At 40.7% G+C, this 24,069-nt stretch overlaps 1 protein-coding gene and 1 pseudogene across 9 annotated transcripts in view; both read left to right on the plus strand.

Annotated features, from left to right (window-relative positions):
- The window catches only part of LOC122685961 (histone-arginine methyltransferase CARM1-like), a 266,015-nt gene that overhangs the window by 233,348 nt on the left and 8,598 nt on the right, over nt 1-24,069 (plus strand). For 2 of the 9 annotated variants that reach the window (XR_006338584.1, XR_006338582.1), the window contains one exon: nt 16,603-17,098. Coding sequence is in view for 1 of the 9 variants with exons in the window: in XM_043891011.1 (XP_043746946.1) it covers nt 432-569; nt 11,345-11,434; nt 14,141-14,222 (310 nt within the window). In the remaining 8 variants the exon portion in view is untranslated. The other 7 variants (XM_043891011.1, XR_006338580.1, XR_006338583.1 and 4 more) reach the window with 7 other exon arrangements.
- On the plus strand, nt 21,279-22,868 carry LOC122685960 (annotated as a pseudogene).

The following is a 24,069-nucleotide window of genomic DNA, read 5'->3' on the forward strand; positions in this document are numbered from 1 at the left end:
ATGGTAGACGCCATCTGCCCTAATAGGTTTTCTTGCTTCCAGAAGCCCATCAGGACCCCTGAACAGGTTGGCATCAGACAGTAAAAGGCCACACTCCAGACTTTCCGCCCTGCCAGGCTTTTCCAAGAAATCAGTTCCCCAAACTTTGTTATTATTGGGCTTCTAGTGAACTTTGATACAGCCATATAGATTTATAGAGTGACCAAGTCCCTGGATTTGAAGCCTGGCCTAACTCCATAAGGTTGCTGTATAGATTTAATGGGCTAATATACCTAATGGTCCTGGGACAATACTCAGCAGATAGTAACTGCTCAATAAATTGAGCTATCCTTATTTTAAAAGTGTTCCATGAGTCAATAAACCATGAACTACTAGTCCCCAGTTCTGGACCTGGTGCCTAATTGGCTTTTAACTCTTTCCTTGCCCCACAGGGTAAGGGTTTGGCTGTCAACAGCCCCCACTGAGCCTCTGACTCACTGGTATCAGGCGTGGTGTCTTCTTCAGACTCCTCTTTTGGACAAGGAAGGAGAGACCCTCTCAGGGAGAGTGCTGTTTGTCGCCAATAAGCAATAAGCACGAGAGTGTGGACTCGATCCTGTCTCTGGTTACTGGGCCTGTGGGAAGCTGGTGGGCCCCTGAGACCCCAGGACTGAAGTGGCCAACAGGCTTTACCAAGGCATGGCTGAGCTTGCAAAGGTGCCCCCGGCGTCAAAGCCTGCAGGGCACACATCAGCTTGCCCTGAGCACAGCCAGGAAAGGGAGTTTAGGGTAAATCAAAGGCAGTGGTCCACCCCTGACCGCGCGCGCAGCCAGGAAGGAAATCCATCAGCTTGTGGGGACACTGGCCAAAGCTTGAGCTCTCAAGTGCTCTAAAGCCCATGGCAGCTTCCTAGCTTTCCTTGCATCTGTCTGGCCAAACATCCCCAAATTTAGTGCCGGGAAGTCCATCTGTACCACAGGGAGAGAGTACTGCAGGGGCACATGCGGTGTGACCGGCAGGATAGTGCTCTCCTCTGGTGATGGACGCACGAGGTCTCAGCAGTGATTACTTCGACTTGGCTCATTTTTAGAATGCTCTGTTTTCTTTCATCTTGTGGGAGCTTCTCCTGTGTGAGTTAGCAGAGAAGGGCCTAGAGGAGTGTGGTTCAAGGACACTTGAATATTATATCTCAGGATATTAAGGGTATTCATAGGTCATTTCACCCAACTTTCGTCCCTCCCTACCTTCCCTTGTATCCCGCTTCCTTGGGCCTGTGCTTAAACATTCCAGTGACAGAGAGCGCACCATCTTACCAGTCAGCTTTTCCATAGTTAAAGTCTTTATTTCATTACGAAACCTAAACATGCTCACATATAAATTGAAAACTTCAAAAGTGTCTAGGGTCAATCCACACACCCACCCCTCACCCCATTCCTCAGATATGCTTGCTTGGTCCATATCCTTTCAGGTGATTTTCTATGCCTGAACCAACAAATAACATCACTGTGGAATTGCTATTGTTTTATACAAAGGTTATACTAACAGTCTACAACTAAGGTTTTTGCTTAGTAGTAAGTCCTGAATCTGTACAGATAGATATACTTTGTTCTTTTCATGAGTGAATGACAGTCAAGGACATGGATATACAATCATGTCTTTTAAAAAATCCCTGATCCACTGACATTTAGATTGCTTCCAATTATTTTTTTTTTTTTGCCATTGCAAAATATTTTGCACTAAGTGCACTTGAACATAGAGCTTGCACAGTGATGTAAATATTTCTAAGTGAGATGCCTAAAAATAGAAATGCTGGATCAGAGGGTACGTACATGTTAGAGTCTGCTAGATCCTAACTTTCTCAGTGGCAATACCAATTTCCACTCATAACAGCCATTGATAAGCAGGCTCTTTTGTCCATATTTTTCCTAAGACTGGATGTTACCAGTCTCTATGCTTTTTCAAATCTAATAGACTCTAAAATAAGTGTTTAAAGTTGCATCTGGTTATAGTTGATTTATAGTTATTTAGTCACTAATAGTGTTAGTAGCTCAGTTGTGTCCAACTCTTTGAGACTCCATGGACTGTAGCACACCAGACTTCTCTGTTCATGGAATTCTCCAGGCAAGAATACTGGAGTGGGTTGCCATTTCCTTCTCCAGGGGATCTTCTGACGCAGGGATCGAACCTGGGTCTCCTGCATTGCGGGCAGATTCTTTACGATCTGAGCCACCAGGGAAGCCCTTAATCACTAATAAAGTTAAGTAACTTTTCATATAGTCATGAGCTATTCACTACTTTCTTCTACTTTAGACATCTCTTAATTATTAAAAAATCATTGTTGATATTGATCCTTTATCTACTTCCTGTATATTCAACTCATTAATCTTAGTTGTGCTTCTGAATTCAAAAGAAATAGATCTGTTCCAATCTCCAGGTGGCAGTTGTTCAAGTATTAGGAGAGTCTTAGAAAATATTCTCCTAGTCTCCCTGTCCTCAGGTTAACATGCTCAGCTCCTCCCCACTTTAAGAGTGATTTTGAACTAGTTTAAAATTTTAAGTCCTCTCTGGAAATAGCCAGGTTTTCAGTGTCCCCTTTAAAAGAACAGGACAGCATACATCTTCTGATACATGCTGAGTACAAAGCAATAGTGACCACTGTTGTCTTGAGTACCATACTTATAATAATATAATCAAACGGTAGGCTGAGGGCCACTTTACTTGAGTGTTTAGATAATTCAAAGCAAAAAGCCTATTTTTATACAATCTACGTTTACGTCTTTTCTCCTAGTACACAGCTGATGTTTGTCAGCTTCAGTTCAAGTTTTTGTGTTTATTCCACTTCATGCATTTATCGTGCTGTTTATTCCACTCATGCATTCATCGCGCTGTCTGTAGATCCTTACTAAAGCCAGTGGATTCTTTTACTTACTTTTAAACATTTTTTAGTGTAGCACCTTAGGGATGCCTATCATTTTTTAATCATTTGCAAATTTAATAGGCAAATATTTATTTAAAAGTTATTCAGCAGAAAGAGGCCCAGAGTGTAAATGTTCCTTCAAAATGTGCAGAACCCTGTCTGCACCCTTTGGATCTGACGTGGAAGTAGCTCAAAACCCTCCACCTATCGTCATATCCTGCCTACATTCCTCCGTCCAGGCCAGAGGAAGTATGGACCAGCCTTTATTGAATGTGATGCACTTGAGTTTAACCTCTGGTTTCACCCTCATAGCCCAGGGGAATAACACTGCCTTGAGAAATGAAACTAATCCGGCTAGCTATTATTGTTATTTTAGAGTTTCCCTGGTGGCTCATTCAGTAAAGAATCTGCTTGCAGTGCAGGAGACCACCTGCAGTGAGGAGCCCCAGGTTCAATCTGTGGATCGGGAAGATCCCCCTGGGGAAGGAAATGTCAACCCACTCCAGTATTCTTGCCCACAGAATCCCATGGACAGAGGAGCCTGGAGGGCTGCAGTCCATAGGGCTGCAAAGAGTCAGACCCGACTCAGTGACTAACGTTTTCGCTTTCATTACTGTTCTTTATAAAACTGTGTTATATCTCCAGTTATCATAACTGTCTATCTCCTTAAGGGGATATTCAATTTTTAATAATATAGTCATGCTGTTGACAATAAAAATGTAAAAAAAGGCTGACAGTGAAAAGTGTTCATCCCAGTATCACACCCCATTCATTCCTTCCTCTCCTCCATTGTGTAGACACTGTTAACTGTTCCTTGTATATCTCTTAAGAGTTTCATTTTGGATATACAGTTAGAAAACACTGTATTTGTAGGGATATTTTTCCTCTGCTTTTATATGTAAACAGTAACATTCTATACCTGTTTTCTACATCTTCATATTCTCACTTAACAATGCATCTCAAATAATTTCCATATCGGTACACTGAGATCTTTCTCTCCCTCTTCCTTGAGTTATTGTATTTCTACATCATGGTCTTCCTTCATAAGCATCATTACTTCCTTCATAGAGGTAAGAGCTTCATTGCAGTTTTGAAAAATTGTAACAAAATATTTGCTGTATTTGTGCCTTACCTGGGTGCTTCCCTGGTGGCTCAGAGGGTAAAGCATCTGCCTGCAATGTGGGAGACCCGGGTTCGATCCCTGGGTCAGGAGGATCCCCTGGAGAAGGAAATGGCAACCCACTCCAGTGTTCTTGCCTGGAGAATCCCAGGGACGGAGGAGCCTGGTGGGCTGCCATCTGTGGGGTCGCACAGAGTCGGACACGACTGAAGCGACTTAGCAGCAGCAGCAGCCTTACTTACTCCAATTCCTGCACATCAGGGTACAAGGGATAAAACTTTTGCATGTCAGAAAGTGTTCCTTATCTTCAGGTGGTGTAGTGGTGTGAGTACGTTCTGAGGCGTACTGGCCCTGGGCTGTCTTGCCCCTTTTTGCACATCTGTACTTCTTCCCATGTGGCTTTCAACTAATCTCAGTTGCTTCGGCAGCCCTTACACCTAAGTTGGAAATGGCAGATACATCTTTCTACCAATTTTACAGAAAATGTGCTCTGTGGTTTGCAGCGTCCCTCTATTCTCCTTGCCTTGGGATAGCATCCCAAAGCTTTCTAGGAGAAAAAGTGGGAGATACTTCATGCCTTGTTCTTCCTTGAAGTGACCACTTTCTGCCTAAACCCTCATATACCACCTGTTTAATGACTGGTTCTTTAGTGCTAAGGAGCAGTAACCGGCATCTGCCTGGAGTTTGGGACTTTACCTTTTCTGCTTTGTGCAAACCAGAATAACATCCATTTCTTTTCAAATATTTTAAGGTACCCTAGGGTAAAATTAGGTGACTGAATTTAAGTCATCTTATTCCTCCACTCCTTTTTTCTAACGTGTCTTGGGTTTCATCCTTATCAGTTATATTTTTCAGCCCTCCCCTCCTTCACTCCCCTAATAGCCAAGAAGAAAGCAAACCGTCTCCACTGCCTCCTGACGCCCAGGGCTCCTACAGCCCTTCACAGCTTTATTATGACAGCATTGTTATATTGCTGTTATTTGCCTGTATGTGAACTTCCGAAAAAGAGGGCCTGAGTTTTATTCAGTGGTGTCTGTCCTCACCTAATACATTCCAGAGATTCAACAGTGGTTTGGAATGACTCCCTGAATCACAGAGTCATAGCTGATTCCTCACTTATTAAAAACGTAGTCCGGCACAACTGAAAGAAGATGCTGAGATGTCATAGGCATGCAGTGCTTTGTAGGAGGAAGAAAGGGAGGAAGTTCTTCCTCTTATTAGACCAGTACCCTTGTGTAGTGGAAGAGACTAGGTTTTGGAGTCTGGATGTGTCCTGGTTCTTTCTAGGCTTTTCTACATACTAGTTTGTACCTGAGTGATCTCAGGCAATTTAATCATTCTCTCTAGCACCCCAGTTTCCTCACCTCATCATTTATACAGTAGACTTTATGATAATTGTCCCACTAGGCTTTTGCAGATACTAAGGGAGAACACACTATAACAATTAGCACACAGTGGGTCCACAGTAAACCTCAGTTCTATTTCCTCTTCCCCTATTTACTTTCCTACTCTTACTATATCTAATCAGATTTTTTTTTGGGGGGGGGGGTTTCTTAAAATTGTTTTCCTTGGTTATTTTCTACAAAGCTTGGCGCTTCCTTAATGTCAAGGTTTTCACACTATTTTTTCAGAAAGGGGCTACCTTTTTGTTCTGCCTCAGGGAGGATCTCCGCTCCTTTATCGTCAAATATTCTTTTAAACTCTGACCTCCTGGGAGAGCTCCCTGTGCGACCACGCCGGTGTGACAATACCTGCCCTTTCCTTCGCTGCCAGCAACATTTCTGATTGTACTGTAGCATTTTATTTCTGACAGCCTCCTATCATTCTTGAGCTGTCTTTCGTCTTATTGCTCTGGACAGTAGAAGAGAACATTGCTTTTTTATGAACTTTACGAAATTTATATCCCTGAAGTTCACAGATATGGTCTCCAATGTTATTGGATATGTGCACGTTTGAGTAAAATCACTTTATTTATGTGTGTTCCACGTAGATTAATATTTCTCTCTTAATTGTGTGGATGTACTACAGTAATAATAGAAAATACAAAACAAAATGCTCCACATAGATATATAGATAGGTCTATATGGATGAATATATGTATATATACTATATATACACACGTGCATAGACATGTCTGTGTATATTCACATACAGAAATTCATATAGTATGCATTTTCTAAGACATACAAAAATAAAACTAAAAACATGAACTGAAAAAATAAATATGGCTTACTGTTGGATCCAGCTCAGCTGCTTATCCTGTGCCATAATGTTTTAAAACATAGTTTAAAATTTTTGGATCTCAGGCAGAGGTCTGCACTGCCCAGGTATGCTGCCAGAGAAGGTGGTTTCCAGAGAGTTGAATGAGCTTTTTGGTTTATAAAACTGGAAGACATGCTGACCAGAGAATTAATGCTTTGGAAGCTTCAAGTGCTTAGCATTAAGCTTCTCCACCTTGGACTCCAGCTAAGACAAATCCTCTCACTCGCTATGTATTTGGACAGCTGCAGCAGAAGGAATTACAAGGGGAAACTGTTGTGCATGGTTAGGTACAGTGAAATAATGATATGTGATGGGCAGCTTTAAGTGACATTTCCACATTCTACACCCTTACTCAGATTATTCAAACTCTGACCCATGTGTCCATCACATGGCTGGTTGTTGTTGCCGTTGTTCAATTGCTAAGTTGTGTTCAACTCTGCGATTGTTCGTGCCCAACCCCTGGACTGTAGCACACCAGGCTCCTCTGTCTTCCACCATCTCCCCGAGTTTGCTCAAATTTACAACCATTGAGTCTGTGATGCTGTCTAGCAGTCTCATGGCTGGTATTTACTCAGTATCATTGTAGCACATGGTTTAAGATGTAATCACAGTCTTGCTAAACCAACCCTCCTTAGCCAAGCCTGAGGAACTTAGGTGAACTAACAGATGTCTTAACTCTAAGCTGGTGATTAGAATCCAGCATTTACCTACTCAATCCACTTGTGTTCAATATATATTTGATAAACTGCACTCATCTCCTAGGGCTGCTGTAACAAATTACTACCAACCAGATGCTTAAAACAACAAAAATGTATTCTCTAACAATTCCAGAGGCTAGAAGTGTGAAATCTGGGCATCAGCAGGACCACGTTTCCAAGGAAGAAACAGGTCTTTCAGCTTCTGATGGTGCCTGAAAATCCTTGGTCTTCCTTGTAGCTGCATAACTCCAGTCTCTGCCACACTCTTCAGTTGGTGTTCATTCCTGGGTCTGTCTCTATGTGTCCTGTCTTCTTATAAGGACACTGGTCATTGGATTTGGGGCTCACCTTAATCTAGTATGGGCTTCCCCTGTGGCTCAGCTGATAAAGAATCTGCCTGCAGTGTGCGAGACCTGGCTTCGTTCCCTGGGTTGGGAAGATCCCCTGGAGAAGGGAAAGGCTACCCATTCTAGTATTCTGGGCTGGAGAATTCCATGAACTGTATAGTCTTTGGGGTCACAAAGAGTCAGACACGACTGAGCGACTTTCACTTTCACTTGATCCAATATGACTTCATATAAACTTCATCACATGTGCAAAGATCTTCTATCCAGATGCAATCATAGGCACAGATACCAGGCTTTAGGACTTGAGTAGACATGTCGGTAGGACACTGTTCAATCCACTAAAACAAATAACTGAAAAAATTGAAAATAACGGGTCAGTATTTTCTTCCACACCATGAGGTACCATCCCACATCCTTTCTGGGGCACGTTTCAACCCCTTTGAAGAACACTGGTCTAGAGTTCGCATGTGCTGAGGTTCTCATTCCTTCCTTTATCTCTCAGTAAATCCTTGGTGACTTGGACCATTTTGTCCCCAGGCTTCCTACCTCTTCTGTTCTCCATCCCATTCTTCCTTAATGGTCACCACTGAACCCATCCCACTACTGCATTTCCTGTTTTCTCTAAGATGAATGATCATGAATTATTTCTTCAGTAAGAACATGACTGCTTGTGTTAGTCCCAGGTTTCCAAAATCTTCTTGAATATTACAAAAGAGATCTTAGTATATAAAGCAATGGTTTTGTATTCAGTTCTTGAACTAAAGTATGTTGCCACTTAGTCATCTGCTCTGCTCTGGCCCTATAAGATTTTTTTCTTTTTTAGTTAAAAAAAATTTTTTTAAGGTATTTCTTGGTATAGACCATTTTTAAAGTCTTTAGTGAATTTGTTCCAATATTACTTCTGTTTTATGTTTTGGGTGTTTTTTATTCATTTATTTTTTGGCCACAAGGCATGTGAGATCTAGCTCCCTGACAAGGAATCTGACTGATGTCCTCTGCTGCATTGGAAGGCACAACCTTCCAATTCACAACCAGGGAATTCCCTGGCCACATAAGATTTTAAATGAGTAACTCTGGCAATTACTTAGGTTGCATTTTCTTTTAATGTACATTGGCAAATAACTGATTCAAAACAGTGAATAGTTATTTAGGATCCTGTAGACGCAGTATTGGAAAATTATCCATTATTGATTGCTTTATAAACCTTGCTCCTAAAGAGCTCACTGCCTCAATGTCTGGTTCTCTTCAAATCTACCCTCAAGTATCACAAATGAAGTGAACTGCAGGATGTGAATGTCAGGAAGAAACATTTTAAAACAAAAAAAGAGAATTCCAAGTCAGTTACAGGAGTTGAAATAGGGAAGGACATTGTTATTGTTATTGAGTCGCTAAGTTGTATCTGACTGTCTTACCATTTCATGGACTGTAGCCAGGAGGTTGGTTCTTTACTACTGAGCCCCCTTGAAGCCCTCAAAGGACATTACTAATTTTTTTTTTTAATCTCTAGCTATCAGTTCAGTTCAGTTGCTCAGTCATGTCTGACTCTTTGCAACCCCATGGACTGCAGTACGCCAGGCTTCCCTGTCCATCACCAACTTCCAGAGCTTGCTCAAACTCATGTCCATCGAGTCAGTGATTCCATCCAACTGTCCCATCCTCTGTCATCCCCTTCTACTCCTGCCTTCAATCTTGCCCAGCATCAGGGTCTTTTCCAATGAGTCAGTTCTTCGCATCAGGTGGTCAAAGTATTAGAGTTTCAGTTTAGCATCAGTCCTTCCAATGAATATTCAGGACTGATTCCGTTTAGGATTGACTGGTTTGATCTCCTTACAGGCCAAGAGACTCTTAAGAGTCTTCTCCAACACCACAGTTCAAAAGCATCAATTCTTCAGCACTCAACTTTCTTTATGGTTCAACTCTCACATCTATTCATGACTACTAGGAAGACAGACCTTTGTCAGCAAAGTAACGTCTCTGCTTTTTAATATGCTGTCTGGGTTGGTCATAGCTTTGCTTCCAGGGAGCAAGCATCTTTTAAGTTCATGGCTGCAGTCACCATCTGCAGTGATTTTGGAGCCCAAGAAAATAAAGTCTGTCACTGTTTCCATTGTTTCCCCATCTATTTGCCATGAAGTGATGGGACTGGATGCCATGATCTTGGTTTTTTTAATGTTGAGTTTTAAGCCAACTTTTCACTCTTCTCTTTCACTTTCATCTAGAGGCTCTTTACTTCTTCACTTTTTGCTATAAGGGTGGTGTCATCTGTGTATCTAAGGTTATTGATATTTCTCCCAGCAATCTTGATTCCAGCTTGTACTCATCCAGGCATTTTGCATGATGTACTCTGAATATAATTTAAATAAGCAGGGTGACAGTATACATCCTTGATGTATTTCTTGCCCAATTTGGAACCATTTGGAATATGTCTTCCTCTTGTTTGTCCTCAATTAAAGCTAGACCTTGAGTTGCTGGTTTCACAGAATTTGACATTGTATTTAAACCTACCCAGGCCTCTGTTGGTAATAATAGGGAAGGGAGGGAATTATGTCCCTTGCTAATTTCTGGAATTTAAAAAGGAAGCCTAGTTATCAAGGAAATTCAAATTCAAATAATAATATTCTAATCCCAAACATTTAAATATTAAAGGTCGGGAAAGGTATAATGAAATTAGCACTTTTATACTTTGTAGGTGAGGAAGTAATTTGGTGTACTTTCTGGAAGACATTTTAGCAGCAGGTGTTGGGAACCTTAAATATGCCTTATATGCTTTAGCCTGGTGAGTCTGCCTCTAAGAATTTATTCCAAAAACTATAATCCTTGATAGCACATAAAGATGTATTATAAGAATGTCTTTTACAGAAGAATTTCTGTCATAAAACCAGATATTTGTTACCATAAGTAATAATATGTTATTATAAAGGCATAAATATTTAATAATGAAGAATTGCTAAATTGTGCTATACCCACATTACGCTATTGAAAAATTCATTGTTAAGAATTATAGAATAAATGCTAACATTAAATAAAGAGAGATGAAGGAATACTTAGGCATCATTTTACTAAAAATTTACATTTATAAATATATAGAGTGAAAAATACACAGAAAGGAAATATTCTACAGTGTTAGTTGAAAGAATCTGTCTAATGATATTGCAGATTATTTTATTTTATTTAAATGTTTTCTTATTTTTCTACAGTGAGTATGTGACACTTTTATAACCAAAAGAAATACATATATTCTTAAGAATGAATAATAAAAATTCCCAAATCACAGCCCTTTCAGATTAGTCATCAAGGGTATAGCATACTACTTGGTATTATTAGCCACTTCTTGTAATTACTTGAGCCTTCATCTGGGGTGTCTTAAATTAAATCAGTCATGTTTGTTAGCTGCTTTTTGTCAGTTTGAGATACTAGCTTAGACAATTCTTACATGATTAGGATTGTTTTGGTACGTCAGTGGTGACACATAAAGTCTCTGTTACGTAAAGCCATTTCTGCCATTGATATTGGTAAAGCTTTTTTTTTTTTTAAATAAATTTAACCAACCAGAAACACCATTACATTTGTAATATTTAAACCAAGAAATTATAGCTGTCAAACTTTTGTAACAAACAATTTGCAAGCAAATGAGCCTTCAGTTTGCCTCTACTAAGATTGAAAATGAAAAGTGTTAGTCACTCAGTCGTATCTGACTCTTTGCAGCCCCATGGACTGTAGCCCACCAGGCGCCTCTGTCCATGGAATTCTCCAGGCAAAAATACTGGAGTTGGTAGCCATTCCCTTTTCAAGGGGATCTTAACCAACCCCAGGGTTAAACCCGGGACTCCTGCGTTGCAGGCATGTTCTTTACCGTCTGAGACACCAGGGAAGTTTAAACAGATGCAGACACGTATAAGATGTCCAACACACACTCTTAAAACCTTCATGAAGTAGGTATGTGTAGAAGATGCCCTAAATGTATGTGACTGGCTGACACCAGCCTTGTGAGATGATGTGTATTTTCTTCCTGCCTTGCAGACAGAGCTATGACATTCAGATCATGGCGCTGGTACACCAGATGGGCTTCAGGTCTGGGAACACCCTCAGTTTAAAGAATCCTTTCTTTAGGTAAGAAATTCCTCATCCATTTCACACCTATGTATATAGGCGTAAATCTCAACTGACCATATGACAAGGTAAAGAGCTTTAGAATAATCTGTCGTCCGTAAGAGGAGAAAACACATCTATTCTTCCCTCTCTAAGGAGACTTGGATTTTGATATGTAGTTGAGTGTTTTATGTTCCATTAAGCAGAATTCAATATATAGCAATCTGATCTCAAAACAGAGTGCAGGAGAGTCCTACAAAGTGAATTCTCCTTCTAGCTGAGCTATAATGAGCTGTGTGACCTCAGGCAAAGTCACTTTCCTTCTGGCATTGGTTTTCTCATCTGCAAAATGTAGAGTTTAATCTCTTTTGACCTTCATTCACTGTGGGATGATTTTATGTAGCAGTGATTCCAAAACACCTAAAACATGAGTCCATTTAAGGTACATTTTTGGAATGTTTTTTGAGATCATGTAAGTCAGGGCATAACTCTCTTTAAACTATGCAGATTTTGTCTGAAATGAAGAACTTGCCACAATGAGTTGGATACAACAAATGCTTCTGGAAAAACTCCCCATCTTTGTATCTATTCAATATGAATGAATTAAAAATCCACACATGAAGTCAAGTACACAAATAAAGCTACTGGCTAGAAAGTGACTTCCCCCCATATTTTAATGTCTTTCCAAGGCTTTAATTCAGAGCATCATGTCTGTATAATATTGAAAAGCTTGAAGAGAAGAGGAAACTCAGGAAACCAAAACAAGAACTCTTTGGCAATACTGGGAAAATGAGATGTTGACCTTGAAGCAGGAAAGGAAATAAAACAGGCGAGGCTGTAACTGTGTACATTGTGAGCAGGCTGTCACATGTGATGTGACTTTTTGAAACCAATTGCCAATTAGGGATAGGGGTCTATCTCTAATTCCATGAGAAGGGAGAAATCCTCACTCCCATCCCCTTGTACAGTCCTGCCATGTAAAGCAAAGGGCATAGGTTTTAGCCTCAAGAGAGAACAGATTGACTACTTACTAGTACTACTGAATGTTCCTAGGCCTCAGTTTTCTCATCTGTAAAATGGGATAAACAACATACTTCACTGGACAATTGCAAAGATTTCTATGACATGTCCAGATGCTTAGTAATTCACATAATTGGTGCTCAATAAATGCCACTTTCTTTTCTTCCTGTTCTCTGCTCACCGGTTCTCTCTGCGAGTAAATAGATGCTGACTTGTAGTTCATTCCAAACATAATCATTTGAGTTTTTGGAAAAGAAAAAGAATTTTTGTAGGGTTTTAGAAAAACCTGCGTTTTGAATGCAAGAACCATGTCAACTGGTAACCCTGAGTCCCACTTCCACTTCATCACACAAGAACAAAATCTGAACCAGAAAACCATACGGAGAAGACCTGAGCCCTGACCAGCCCCTGCTTTGTATGATGACATAAACACAGTGGCCACAAGGTCAAAGTGAGAGTTTGTCAGAGGTCTGGTGATGCTGAAGATGGCCAGAACCCTGTCAGACAGGCAGACAGTGGGGCCAGGGGCGGTGCCCTTCCTGTTCCCCTTCCCCCAACTCAGCAGCAAGTCTGACTCATCTATTTATTTATTTATTTATTTTTATTTTTTTCATTTATTTTTATTAGTTGGAGGCTAATTACTTTACAATATTGTAGTGGTTTTTGCCATACATTGACATGAATCAGCCATGGATTTACATGTGTTTCCCATCCCGATCCCCCCTCCCACCTCCCTCTGGGTCTTCCCAGTGCACCAGCCCTGAGCACTTGTCTCATGCATCCAACCTGGGCTGGTGATCTGTTTCACCCTTGATAGTATACTTGTTTCAGTGCTATTCTCTCAGATCATCCCACTCTCGCCTTCTCCCACAGAGTCCAAAAGTCTGTTCTGTACATCTATGTCTCTTTTTCTGTTTTGCATATTGGGTTATCGTTACCATCTTTTAAAATTCCATATATATGCGTTAGTATACTGTATTGGTCTTTATCTTTCTGGCTTACTTCACTCTGTATAATGGGCTCCAGTTTCATCCAGCTCATTAGAACTGATTCAAATGAATTCTTTTTAATGGCTGAGTAATAGTCCATGGTGTATATGTACCACAGCTTTTTTATCCATTCATCTGCTGATGGGCATCTAGGTTGCTTCCATGTCCTGGCTATTATAAACAGTGCTGCGATGAACATTGGGGTGCACATGTCTCTTTCAGATCTGGTTTCCTCGGTGTGTATGCCCAGAAGTGGGATTGCTGGGTCATATGGCAGTTCTATTTCCAGATTTTTAAGGAATCTCCACACTGTTCTCCATAGCGGCTGTACTAGTTTGCATTCCCACCAACAGTGTAAGAGGGTTCCCTTTTCTCCACACCCTCTCCAGCATTTATTGCTTGTAGACTTTTGGGTAGCAGCCATCCTGACTGGCGTATAATGGTACCTCACTGTGGTTTTGATTTGCATTTCTCTGATAATGAGTGATGTTTAGCATGTATTTAATTAAGCCAGTGTTGTGCTTAAAAATGTGACTCCCCTGGAAATTTCAGATCTTGATTCTATTTCTTTACCGTCCATTTCCTGATGTGTAGGCCTCCGTATCCTCAGTGGAGGTGTGGGCTAAATGAGACTCTTGGATGAGTAGTTGGTACGTAGTAGTTGCTCGGTTAAATGTTCCAAAGTGATCATCTCCTTCTTCTGCTCCCCCACATTCAGCTCCGATTTGCTATTGCATCAACGAGAAGCAGCCCAAGGGTGTGTGTGTGTTGCATGTGAATACGGAGGAGAATTAAAATGAATGGCATTACCTGGAGGATTGATAGGTAATTTAGCTTCAAAATAACTTTCTCTCCATTTGCTTTTTGTTCTACCCATTTTTAGGGCACAATAGACCTTTCTGACAAAAGATTTCTTTTTTTGTTTTGGCAAATCCCCGATACCATCTGACCACCAGTGACATGCTGAAACATCCCAGGATCAACAGATTGATTGCTTAAGGCATGAGCATCCACCATTATACAAAATGTGAAAGTTTGTTTTCCCTTGGATGGAGCGGGGGGTGGGGGAGGGCACCTTTATTTTGACTATTAATTATTGTAGTAATTTGAAAATAAAGAGCTAACAGCTGGTACTAAAAGTGAGCAAAGGTACAAAACTACCCCACCAGGGAGGGAAAGCTCTCCAGTAACCTAGTCGATTTTTCCAGGAACTGTGAGACTAGTCCTTCGTCCTTTGGGTCCCACTCTGTCTGTCCCAGGACCTGGCTGGGCCACTCACAGTGCTGGGTTGTGGAAGTGATCAGGGCAGGTGCAGCCCTGGGCCCCAGGAAGCTCTTGTAGTGGGAGAGAAGTGGGTGCTAAATACTTAACTGCATAATTAATGATGTCATCATAACTGCCGTAAGTGGCGTGAAGGAGAAGTAGAGGTTGCCATTAGAGTGTTAATCTGTAATCCCACCACCATGGGCACCCCAAATCCAGAAACAGCTGAAGAGCTCCAGGCGAGAGAGCTCTGTGGTACGGGGTTGCCAAGCCCCACTAAGAAGAGCTGGGACCCAAGGTTTCCTATTGAACTCTGAGACCTTGATCAAGCTTGCTCTCTTCTGAGAAGTCTTCCAGGCCTGAGGCTGACCGAGGTGCCCCTCGCACGTCACCTAAAGAGCCATGTGCAGCTACCACTTTGAGGGCACCTGGATGGCTCTGTCTCAGTTATTATTAGTTACTATTTCCTTTGTCTGTGTCCTGTCATACCTGGAGCACAAAGGCTTGCCTACTGCTAGTTGTAAAGGCAGTGTTACACGTTAGGTGCTAGAAACACAAACTTCCTTCCATATCTCACACCAGCTCTAAAAAGTAATTCCAAAGGGAAAAGAGATATAATATCAAATATGTACATGAAAAGATGTTCAGCATAATTAGTCGTTAGGGAAAATGCAAACTGTAACCGCAGTGACATTCTGCTATGCAGCTCTTAGAACGGCTGAAATAAAATACCAAGTGCTGAGGAAGATGTAGGGGTGCTGGAACCCTCACTCATTGCTGGTCAGAATACAAAACGGTACAGCCACTTTGAAAAACAGTTGTAGTTTTTTCTGTGGTTAAACATTCACTTACAATATCACCCAGCAATCCCACCTCTGGATATTTACACCAGTGAAATGAGAACTGTATTTGAATGTTTACTGTATCTTTACTTATAATCACAAAAAATTCGAAACAAATGGAATGTTTTTCAAATGGAGAGTGAATAACATCCATACAATGGAGTCATTTTCAGCAATCAAAAGGATCGAAGTGCTGACAGATGTAATAATACAGTTAAGACTCAAATACTTTATGCTAAGTGAAAAAGCCGGACTCAAAGGGTTAAGTACTCTGTGACACCATTTCTGTGACATTCTGACAAAGGAAACCCTATAGATGCAGGAAACAGATGAGAACTGCGACTGGGAGAGTGTTCACTATAAACGGGGCATAGGAATGTTGTGCAGGGTGATGGAATTTTTCTAAATCTTGACTGTGGTTGTGGCAGTGTGTCTATATGTTTGTCAAAACTTACAGAACTGGACACTAAAAAGGGTGAACTTTACTGTATCTATAAAAATATTTCAATTATACAAAAACTTAGAAGAATGAAAAAGAGACCGCAGAAAACAGATGGATAGGGTGACCTATTGGACAGTGGCAAGGCCAGGGACTGGGGGTGTGTGTCATTTATGTGGGGTGATCTTCAAGGCCTCTCCAAAGAGGTAGCAGGAGAGTGGCCAGGTAAATATCAGGAAGGAAGTGGCTTGGGCAGGTGAGCACACAGAACTTTCTAGAAGAGAACAGGAAGGGCAAAGGCCTGAGGCAAAACGAGCCTATTGAAAAGCAAGAAAAGAGAGAAATAAGTCAGTGCTTAGTCTTTGCTATAAACCTATTTTCAAAAAAAAAGTTCTTTCAGTGAACAAAAATCTGGATCGTCATCTCGGATCTGAATTTAGGCTGTGCATAATCAAACTCACTAAATATAGTGGGTAAATATAGATCTGAGGCTGCCCATAAAAACTCCAGAGAAGGGCATGGAGTGGAAAGAGGGAAGTAGGAGGGGCTGGGGAGGGACGTGAACAATCAGCTTGCCTGTAGCTTTGGACCTGGTGGAACTTACTCAGTATCACAGTATCACCTTCTCTGTTTTAGGTTTGCTTAGAAGATAGTGACAAGCCAAGCCATAAGTAAGTGAAGGTCTGAGAAGTCCCCGGACATGCAAGTTAATCCTTCCTGTTCTGGACATGCATTCTAAATTTTACAAGGATGTTAGATTTAATTAAATTCCTTTCTCCCTTCTTAACTTTAAAATGTGCATCCTAATTTTACTGACAAATCTATTTCTTGGTACTTCTTTACCTGGACTGGCCCTATAAGTTTTCTTCATGTAGCTGAAAAGTGATTTTCTTTTTTGGTTTCTTTCTTTATTTTTAAAGTAAAGCCAATATGATTGGCTTTTGAAGTATTTAAAAAAGAAATTGAACAAAATGCTACCTCATGTTTATAATGTATGCTTATATACGACATGACATAAGAGCATGTGAGGGGTGATCCTCTGTTTTCAATTTTAATCTATTCTTGCAAATATTTTCAGTAAATCAACACTTAGTGCCTAGCTCAGCAATGTGTTAAATAAAGAATTTTTGCCTTATCCAGGTAAAAGAATAATACGACATCAAGAGTGTTCTTCGTCGGCCACATTTGATGACTCGGTGTGCAGTTCAGAAAATAAAGATGGAAACTTTGTCAGTCCTCTTAGGTTTACAATAAAAAAATGTACAGTGTGAGACACCAGTGAGGCCTCCCCTTTACTAAAGACATCCGTTCTATGTCACGCTTCAAATGGTGATGAAAGATGATCTTTCCAGAGAGCAGGTTTTCCCTGGACCCGAACAACCCTTCTAGAAATGGGTGTCAGTCATGTCAGCATACCGTCTAATGAAGCCAACAGGCACCAGCTTGCTCTGTGGGGGAAGCTGGGATAAAGAGCAGCTCCATATTCTCGTCAGTCAGTCGGTCACCCACCGCCGTCAGCTTTCCACTCTGGTGCTTCCACTCTTTCTGGCAACTCAGTTTGAAATAGCCTTCCCCTTCAGTCCATTCCAACAGTCTCACATCACTGCAAGGCTTCCCTGCCACACCCTCACCAGCGTGCCTCTCTCAAAGTACACCTTCCTACCATTGATGGGTCTCCAGTCCTTCTCCTTCTCAAACTCTTCATGCAGCATTTTATCACTTCATACCCGAAACACACACACGTCTTTCTCTTTTATTAACTACTACTTTGTGGGTTGGATGAGAGACCAATTCACGTTTTATTTTCACAGTGCCTAACAGTACACCTCATACATGGAATGTGCTCAATAAATGTACATTGATAAAAGAAAGAAATTAATCCTGAAGTTAAGAGTAATTGGAATTATGGAATCAGACCTGACAATGTTCTTTTTTTATCAATATTTTTATTGAAGTATAGTTGATTTACAATGCCATGTTAATTTCTGCTGTATAGCAAAGTGATTCAGTTATAAATACATACATTTTAAAATATTTTATGGCTTATCATAGGATATTGAATATAGGTCTCTGTACTATCCAGTAAGACCTTGTTGTTTATCCATTCTCTATATAAAAGCTTACGTCTGCTAATCCCAACCTCCCAGTCTGTCTCTCGTACTTAGCAACTACCAGTCTGTTCTCTATGTTCGTGATTCTGTTTCTTTTTTAAAGATAGGTTCATTTATGTCATATTTTAGATTCCACATGTAAGTGATATCATATGGTTTTTCTCTTTTTAACTTCACTTAATGTTTAATTGTTAATGTTTAATCTTTAGTTGCATTCAGTTTGCTGCACATGGCGTTACTTTGTGTTTTAATGGCTGAGTAGTATTCCATTGTATATATGTACTGCATCTTCTTTATACATTCATCTGTTGATGGACATTTAGATTGCTTCCATGGCTTTGCTGTTCTAAAGCGTGCTGTTGTGAACATATGGGTGCATGTATCTTTTTGACTTATAGTTTTATCTGGAAATATGTCCAGGAGTGGGATTGCTGGATCATATGGCAATTCTATTTTTAATTTCCCGAGAAATCTTCGTACTGTTCTCCACAGTAGCTGCACCAACTTCTGGTCCCACCAACAGTGTAGGAAGGTTATCTTTTCTCCACACCGTCTCCAGCATTTGTCATTTGTAGACTTTTTTTTTTTAATTGGAGGCCAATTACTTTACAATATTGTGGTGGTTTTTGCCATACATTCACATGAATCAGCCATGGATGTACATGTGTTCCCCATCCTGACTCTTCCTCCCACCTCCCTCCCCATCCCATCCCTCAGGGTCCTCCCAGTGCACCAGCCCTGAGCACCCTGTCTCATGCATTGAACCTGGAATGGTGATCTATTTCACTTATGATAATATACATGTTTCAATACTATTCTCTCAAATCATCCCACCCTTGCCTTCTCCCACAGAGTCCAAAAGTCTGTTCTTTACATCTGCGTCTCTTTTGCTGTCTCGCATATAGGGTCATCGTTAACCATCTTTCTAAATTCCATATCTATGCATTAATATACTGTATTGGTGTTTTTCTTTCTGACTTACTTCACTCTGTATAATAGGCTCCAGTTTCATCCACCTCATTAGAACGGATTCAAATTCATTCTTTTTAATAGCTGAGTAATATTTCATTATGTATATGCACCACAGCTTTCTTATCCATTCATCTGCTGATGGGCATCTAGGTTGCTTCCACATCCTTGCTATTGTAAACAGTGCTGCGATGAACACTGGGGTACACATGTCTCTTTCTATTCTGGTTTCCTTGGTGTGTATGCCCAGTGGTGGGATTTCTGGGTCATATGGCAGTTCTATTTCCAGATTTTTAAGGAATCTCCACGCTGTTCTCCATAGTGCCTGTACTAGTTTGCATTTCCACCAACAGAGTAAGAGGGTTCCCTTTTCTCCACATCCTCTCCAGCATTTATTGCTTGTAGACTTTTGGATAGCAGCCATTCTGACCAGTGTGAGATGGTACCTCATTGTGGTTTTGATTTGCATGTCTCTAATAATGAATGATGTTGAGCATCTTTTCATGTGTTTGTTAGCCATCTGTATGTCTATTTTGGAGAATTGTCTGTTTAGTTACTTGACCCATTTTTTTATTGGATCGCTTATTTTCCTGGAATTGAGCTGCAGGAGTTGCTTGTATATTTTTGAGATTAATTCTTTGTCAGTTGCTTCATTTGCTATTATTTTTTCCCATTCTGAAGGCTGTCTTTTCACCTTGCTTATAGTTTCCTTCATTGTACAAAAGCTTTTAAGTTTAATTAGGTCCCATTTGTTTATTTTTGCTTTTATTTCCATTACTCTGGGAGGTGGGTCATAGAGGATCCTGCTGTGATTTACATCAGAGTGTTTTGCCTATGTTTTCCTCTAGGAGTTTTATAGTTTCTGGTCTTACATTTAGATCTTTAATCCATTTTGAGTTTATTTTTGTGTATGGTATTAGAAAGTGTTCTCATTTCATTCTTTTACAAGTGGTTGATCAGTTTTCCCAGCACCACTTGTTTAAAGAGATTATCTTTTCTCCATTGTGTATTCTTGCCTCCTTTGTCAAAGATAAGGTGTCCATAGGTGCATAGATTTATCTCTGGGCTTTCTATTTTGTTCCATTGATCTATGTTTCTGTTTTTGTGCCAGTACCATACTGTCTTGATGACTGTGGCTTTGTAGTACAGACTGAAGTTAGGCAGGTTGATTCCTCTAGTTCCAATCTTCTTTCTTAAGATTGCTTTGACTGTTTGAGGTTTTTTCTATTTCTATACACATTTGTAGACTTTTTAATGTTGGCCATTCTGACTGGTGTGAGATGGTATCTCATTGTATTAATAATTTTGATTTGCATTTCTCTAACAATTAGTGATGTCGAGCATCTTTTCATCTGCCTATTTGCCATATGTATGTCTTCTTTGGAGAAATGTCTATTTAGGTCTTCTGCCCATTTTTCAATTGGGTTGTGTTTTGTTGTTGGGTTGTGCATTATATGAGGTGTTTGTATATTTTGGAAACTAAGCCCTTGTCAGTCACATAATTTGCAAATGTTTTCTCCCAGTACATAGATTGTTTTTTCGTTTTGTTCATGGTCTCTTTTGCTGTGCAAAACTTGTCAGTTTGTCCATTTGTTTATTTTTGTTTTTATTTTTATTCCCTTGGGAGACTGACCTAAGAAAACACTGGTACAATTTATGAAACCTGATAATGTTCTAGTTGCTTTTCAAGAAACTGTAACCTGGATTATAGAAACAATATGGCTGATGCTGCTGCCTCCACCCGAACCCAAGGCAGACATTTGTAATCAATCCCCGGACTCTTTCCCACTGAATCCTGATATGACCTCACAGTTCTTCTTAGCCTTACACCCTTGGAAGCCATGATGAGTCTGTAGAAGTGAGCACAGGGGATGAAATCCAGTCACTTTTAATGACTCTAAACATTGATATTATTTCCCAATCTTTGAACAGTCTTAAAGATATGTAGTATTATGGATTTATAATTTTGCTGGAGCACAAATTTGATAATGATATCTGCTACAAGGTGGATATGAGGGGAGTGTCTTTTTGTCAGTAACTCAGAGGATGTACCTCCATGTAATCAGTAACTGTCCTGAGGTAATGCTTAAAAATTGTCATTGTCTTCACCTTATTTTGGGACTTCCCTGGTGGCTCAGATGGTAAAGAATCTGCTTGCGATGCATGAGACCCAGCTTTGATCTATGAGTTGGGAAGATCCCCTGGAGAAGGAAATAGAAGCTCACTCCAGTATTCTTGCCTGGGAAATCTCATGGACAGAGAAGCCTGGTGGGCTATAGTCCACCGGGTTGCAAAGGGTTGGACACTACTGAGCAACTAGCACTTGCAACACTTTCACCTTATTTTTAGAAATGTAAGTTCTTAGTGTCACTAAACAAATGATGTAGGGTAGAGCTTATTTTAATGGAGGAATTTAATAACTTTTTCTTATCTCAGTCCTGTATCTATGGAATTGTTAAGAATCAAAGGGAATTACTTATTAAGTGCTAATTTACTGTATTTTATGGGGAAATTACATTACCATAGTATTTGCAAGTTTGAAAGTGACCTCAAAGCATGTCCCCTCTGAATATCAAGAGAAAATGAATTTAGGGAAACCTTGGAAGCCATAATCCTTCATGAAGCCATCATATTATAATTAAGACAAGGTCAGATCAGTGGTCTGAAGAAGACCTTCAGCAGTGCCCTGCTGGAGCGGACAGGCCCTCAACTAGGAGATATGTATAACACACCAACTTACTATGACCCAGGAAAGACTACCAACAATGCCTTCAACAGAGGATATGGATTTGACATGACCAAGACTGATCTGAGAACCAGGTCATGTAGTGGAGTGGAATTTCCTACTTCTGGCCTTGCTTACTTTACACTGATTCAGGGAAAGCATCAGGCAACCTAGAAGACCAAATACAAGATCTGTAATTATGCATTGACCTTTACCCAAGAGTGAAACACAGACAGTACTCTTGGGACAAAAATCTCTTTGGAGAACAAGTTGACAAAAGGGTTGTTTGTATCGAACATAGGAAAGAAGAGTAGGAAATTAAAGGCCTCCTATAAATGGGCTTGTTTCCATCTTGGCAATAATGTTGATATAGATATTTCTGGACCAGTTATCTATTGCTGGACTGTGTTGACCTTTGAAGGTTGGCTTGCTGGCTATCACATGAGTTTTGACACAGCCAAATCCAAACTGTCACAGAGTAATTTCACTCTGAGTTGCAAGGCTTCAGACTTCTAGCTGCACCCTTACATGAACTATGGCACTGAATTTGGAGGGTTGATCTACCAGAAGGTGAATGAGAAGATCAGAACATCAGTAAACCTTGTGTAGATAGTTGGCAGGTATACCTGTATTGGCATTGCTGCTAAGTACAAGTTGGATTGTAGAACTTCTCTCTCTGCTAAAATAGATAATGCCAGCCTGATTGGACTGGGCTGTACTCAGACCCTTCAACCAGGAGTGAAACTGACCCTGTCAGCTCTCATCGGTGGAAAGAACTTCAGTGCAAGAGGGCACAAGATCGGGCTGAGATTTGAACTTGAAGCTTAATGGAGTTTTGAATAAAGCATCATCTTTGTCCCTGAAGGTGAAGAGAAATGAACCTAATATGTTCTGGTCTTTTAATTCTTCTGTGAAATTTCAAAAGGGTGAGCTTTTTATTCTTCCAAAGATTTGTAATCTTCCCCACTCTGAAGCCTAGACACCAAGCCCATCCTCAGGGAGGTGCTTGAAGGCATGCCTGGAAGTTGTATGTTCGTGTCTCGTTTCAGTTCAGTTCTGCAGTGTTATTTTCAATGTGTTCCAGTGACAGTGCAGTGTCACGTTACAAAGGAGATGACCCGACCCTCCGGTTGTCCATCACCTCCTGCATGTCCCACACCACTTTTTTTTTTTTTTTTTTCCACACCACTTTTTCATGACCTGGTAACATATTGGTCCCTGTGCAGTAGTTGAATCTTTGGGTTTGCATCATAAACACATCACATTTGGAACATAAAGGAAAAAAAAGATAAGGCCAGAACCCTCAGGAGTCATAGCAGGTTGGTCAGGGGCTGATGTCAGGAGCTGCTGTGAGGTAGCCCACATTTAGCCAGACCACTGTGGGACTTGGATGTTGCACAGGCTAAGGAGCTCCAGGATGTATACCAGCAGTTGGTGTAGAGGTTAGATTGTGCATTTGACAGCCAGTAACACAAGACCTTGACTGAAGATAACCAGTAACTTTATCATATCACAGAACAAGAAGTCCTGAGGTAGCGTGGTCTCCAGGATTGGTGACTGAGTAGCTCGGAGATTTCCTCAAGGACTGAGGTTCTTCCCTCCTTTGGCTCCGCCATCCCCCCTCATAGGTCAGACTCCCCTTAGAGGCACAAGGTGACCACGGAAGTAATAGGAACCACATCTACACACACCAGTGTCCGGAGTCTTAAGAAGAGGCTGTCTTCTCTGGTGTGTCCTCTTGGTGATAATGGTAGTTAACATTTATGTAGCACTTATGTTCCAGGAACTTTACAAACATTAATTTTGATCCTTACAGCACTCCTATTGCTGTATTATTATTAACCCTGTTGAACGGATGAGGAAATGGAGGCAGAAAGATTAAGTCACTTTCCAAATGACACAGCTAGTGAGTGCTAGTTTCAGGATCATCAACCAGGCAGTCCACTCCAGAGTTCAGTCCACTCTAGAGTCCGTGCAGAACCACAACGCTCTCTGCTCTGCAAGAAAGCCTTTCCAGAAGCAGCCTACAGACTTGTCTTCCTGTTTCAATGGCCAGACCTGAGTCACATGCTCACCTCTAACTCAGTCACTGCCAGGAGACATGCGATCACTGCAGAGGGGCTGAGCTGGTCAGGATTTATCACTGAGCTGGAGATAGACTCATCTTTCCCAAGGGATAGACTCTGAAAAAAAAAAAAAGAAAATAGAGTTCTGTTTCCCAAGAAGGATAATGGACATGCAGCAAGGAACCACTGTCATCTGCTTATGAGGGGCTGCCTAGAAATAGCCCAGCTGTTC

Source organism: Cervus elaphus, chromosome 29, assembly GCF_910594005.1.
Source record: "Cervus elaphus chromosome 29, mCerEla1.1, whole genome shotgun sequence".
Lineage (NCBI taxonomy): Eukaryota > Metazoa > Chordata > Mammalia > Artiodactyla > Cervidae > Cervus > Cervus elaphus.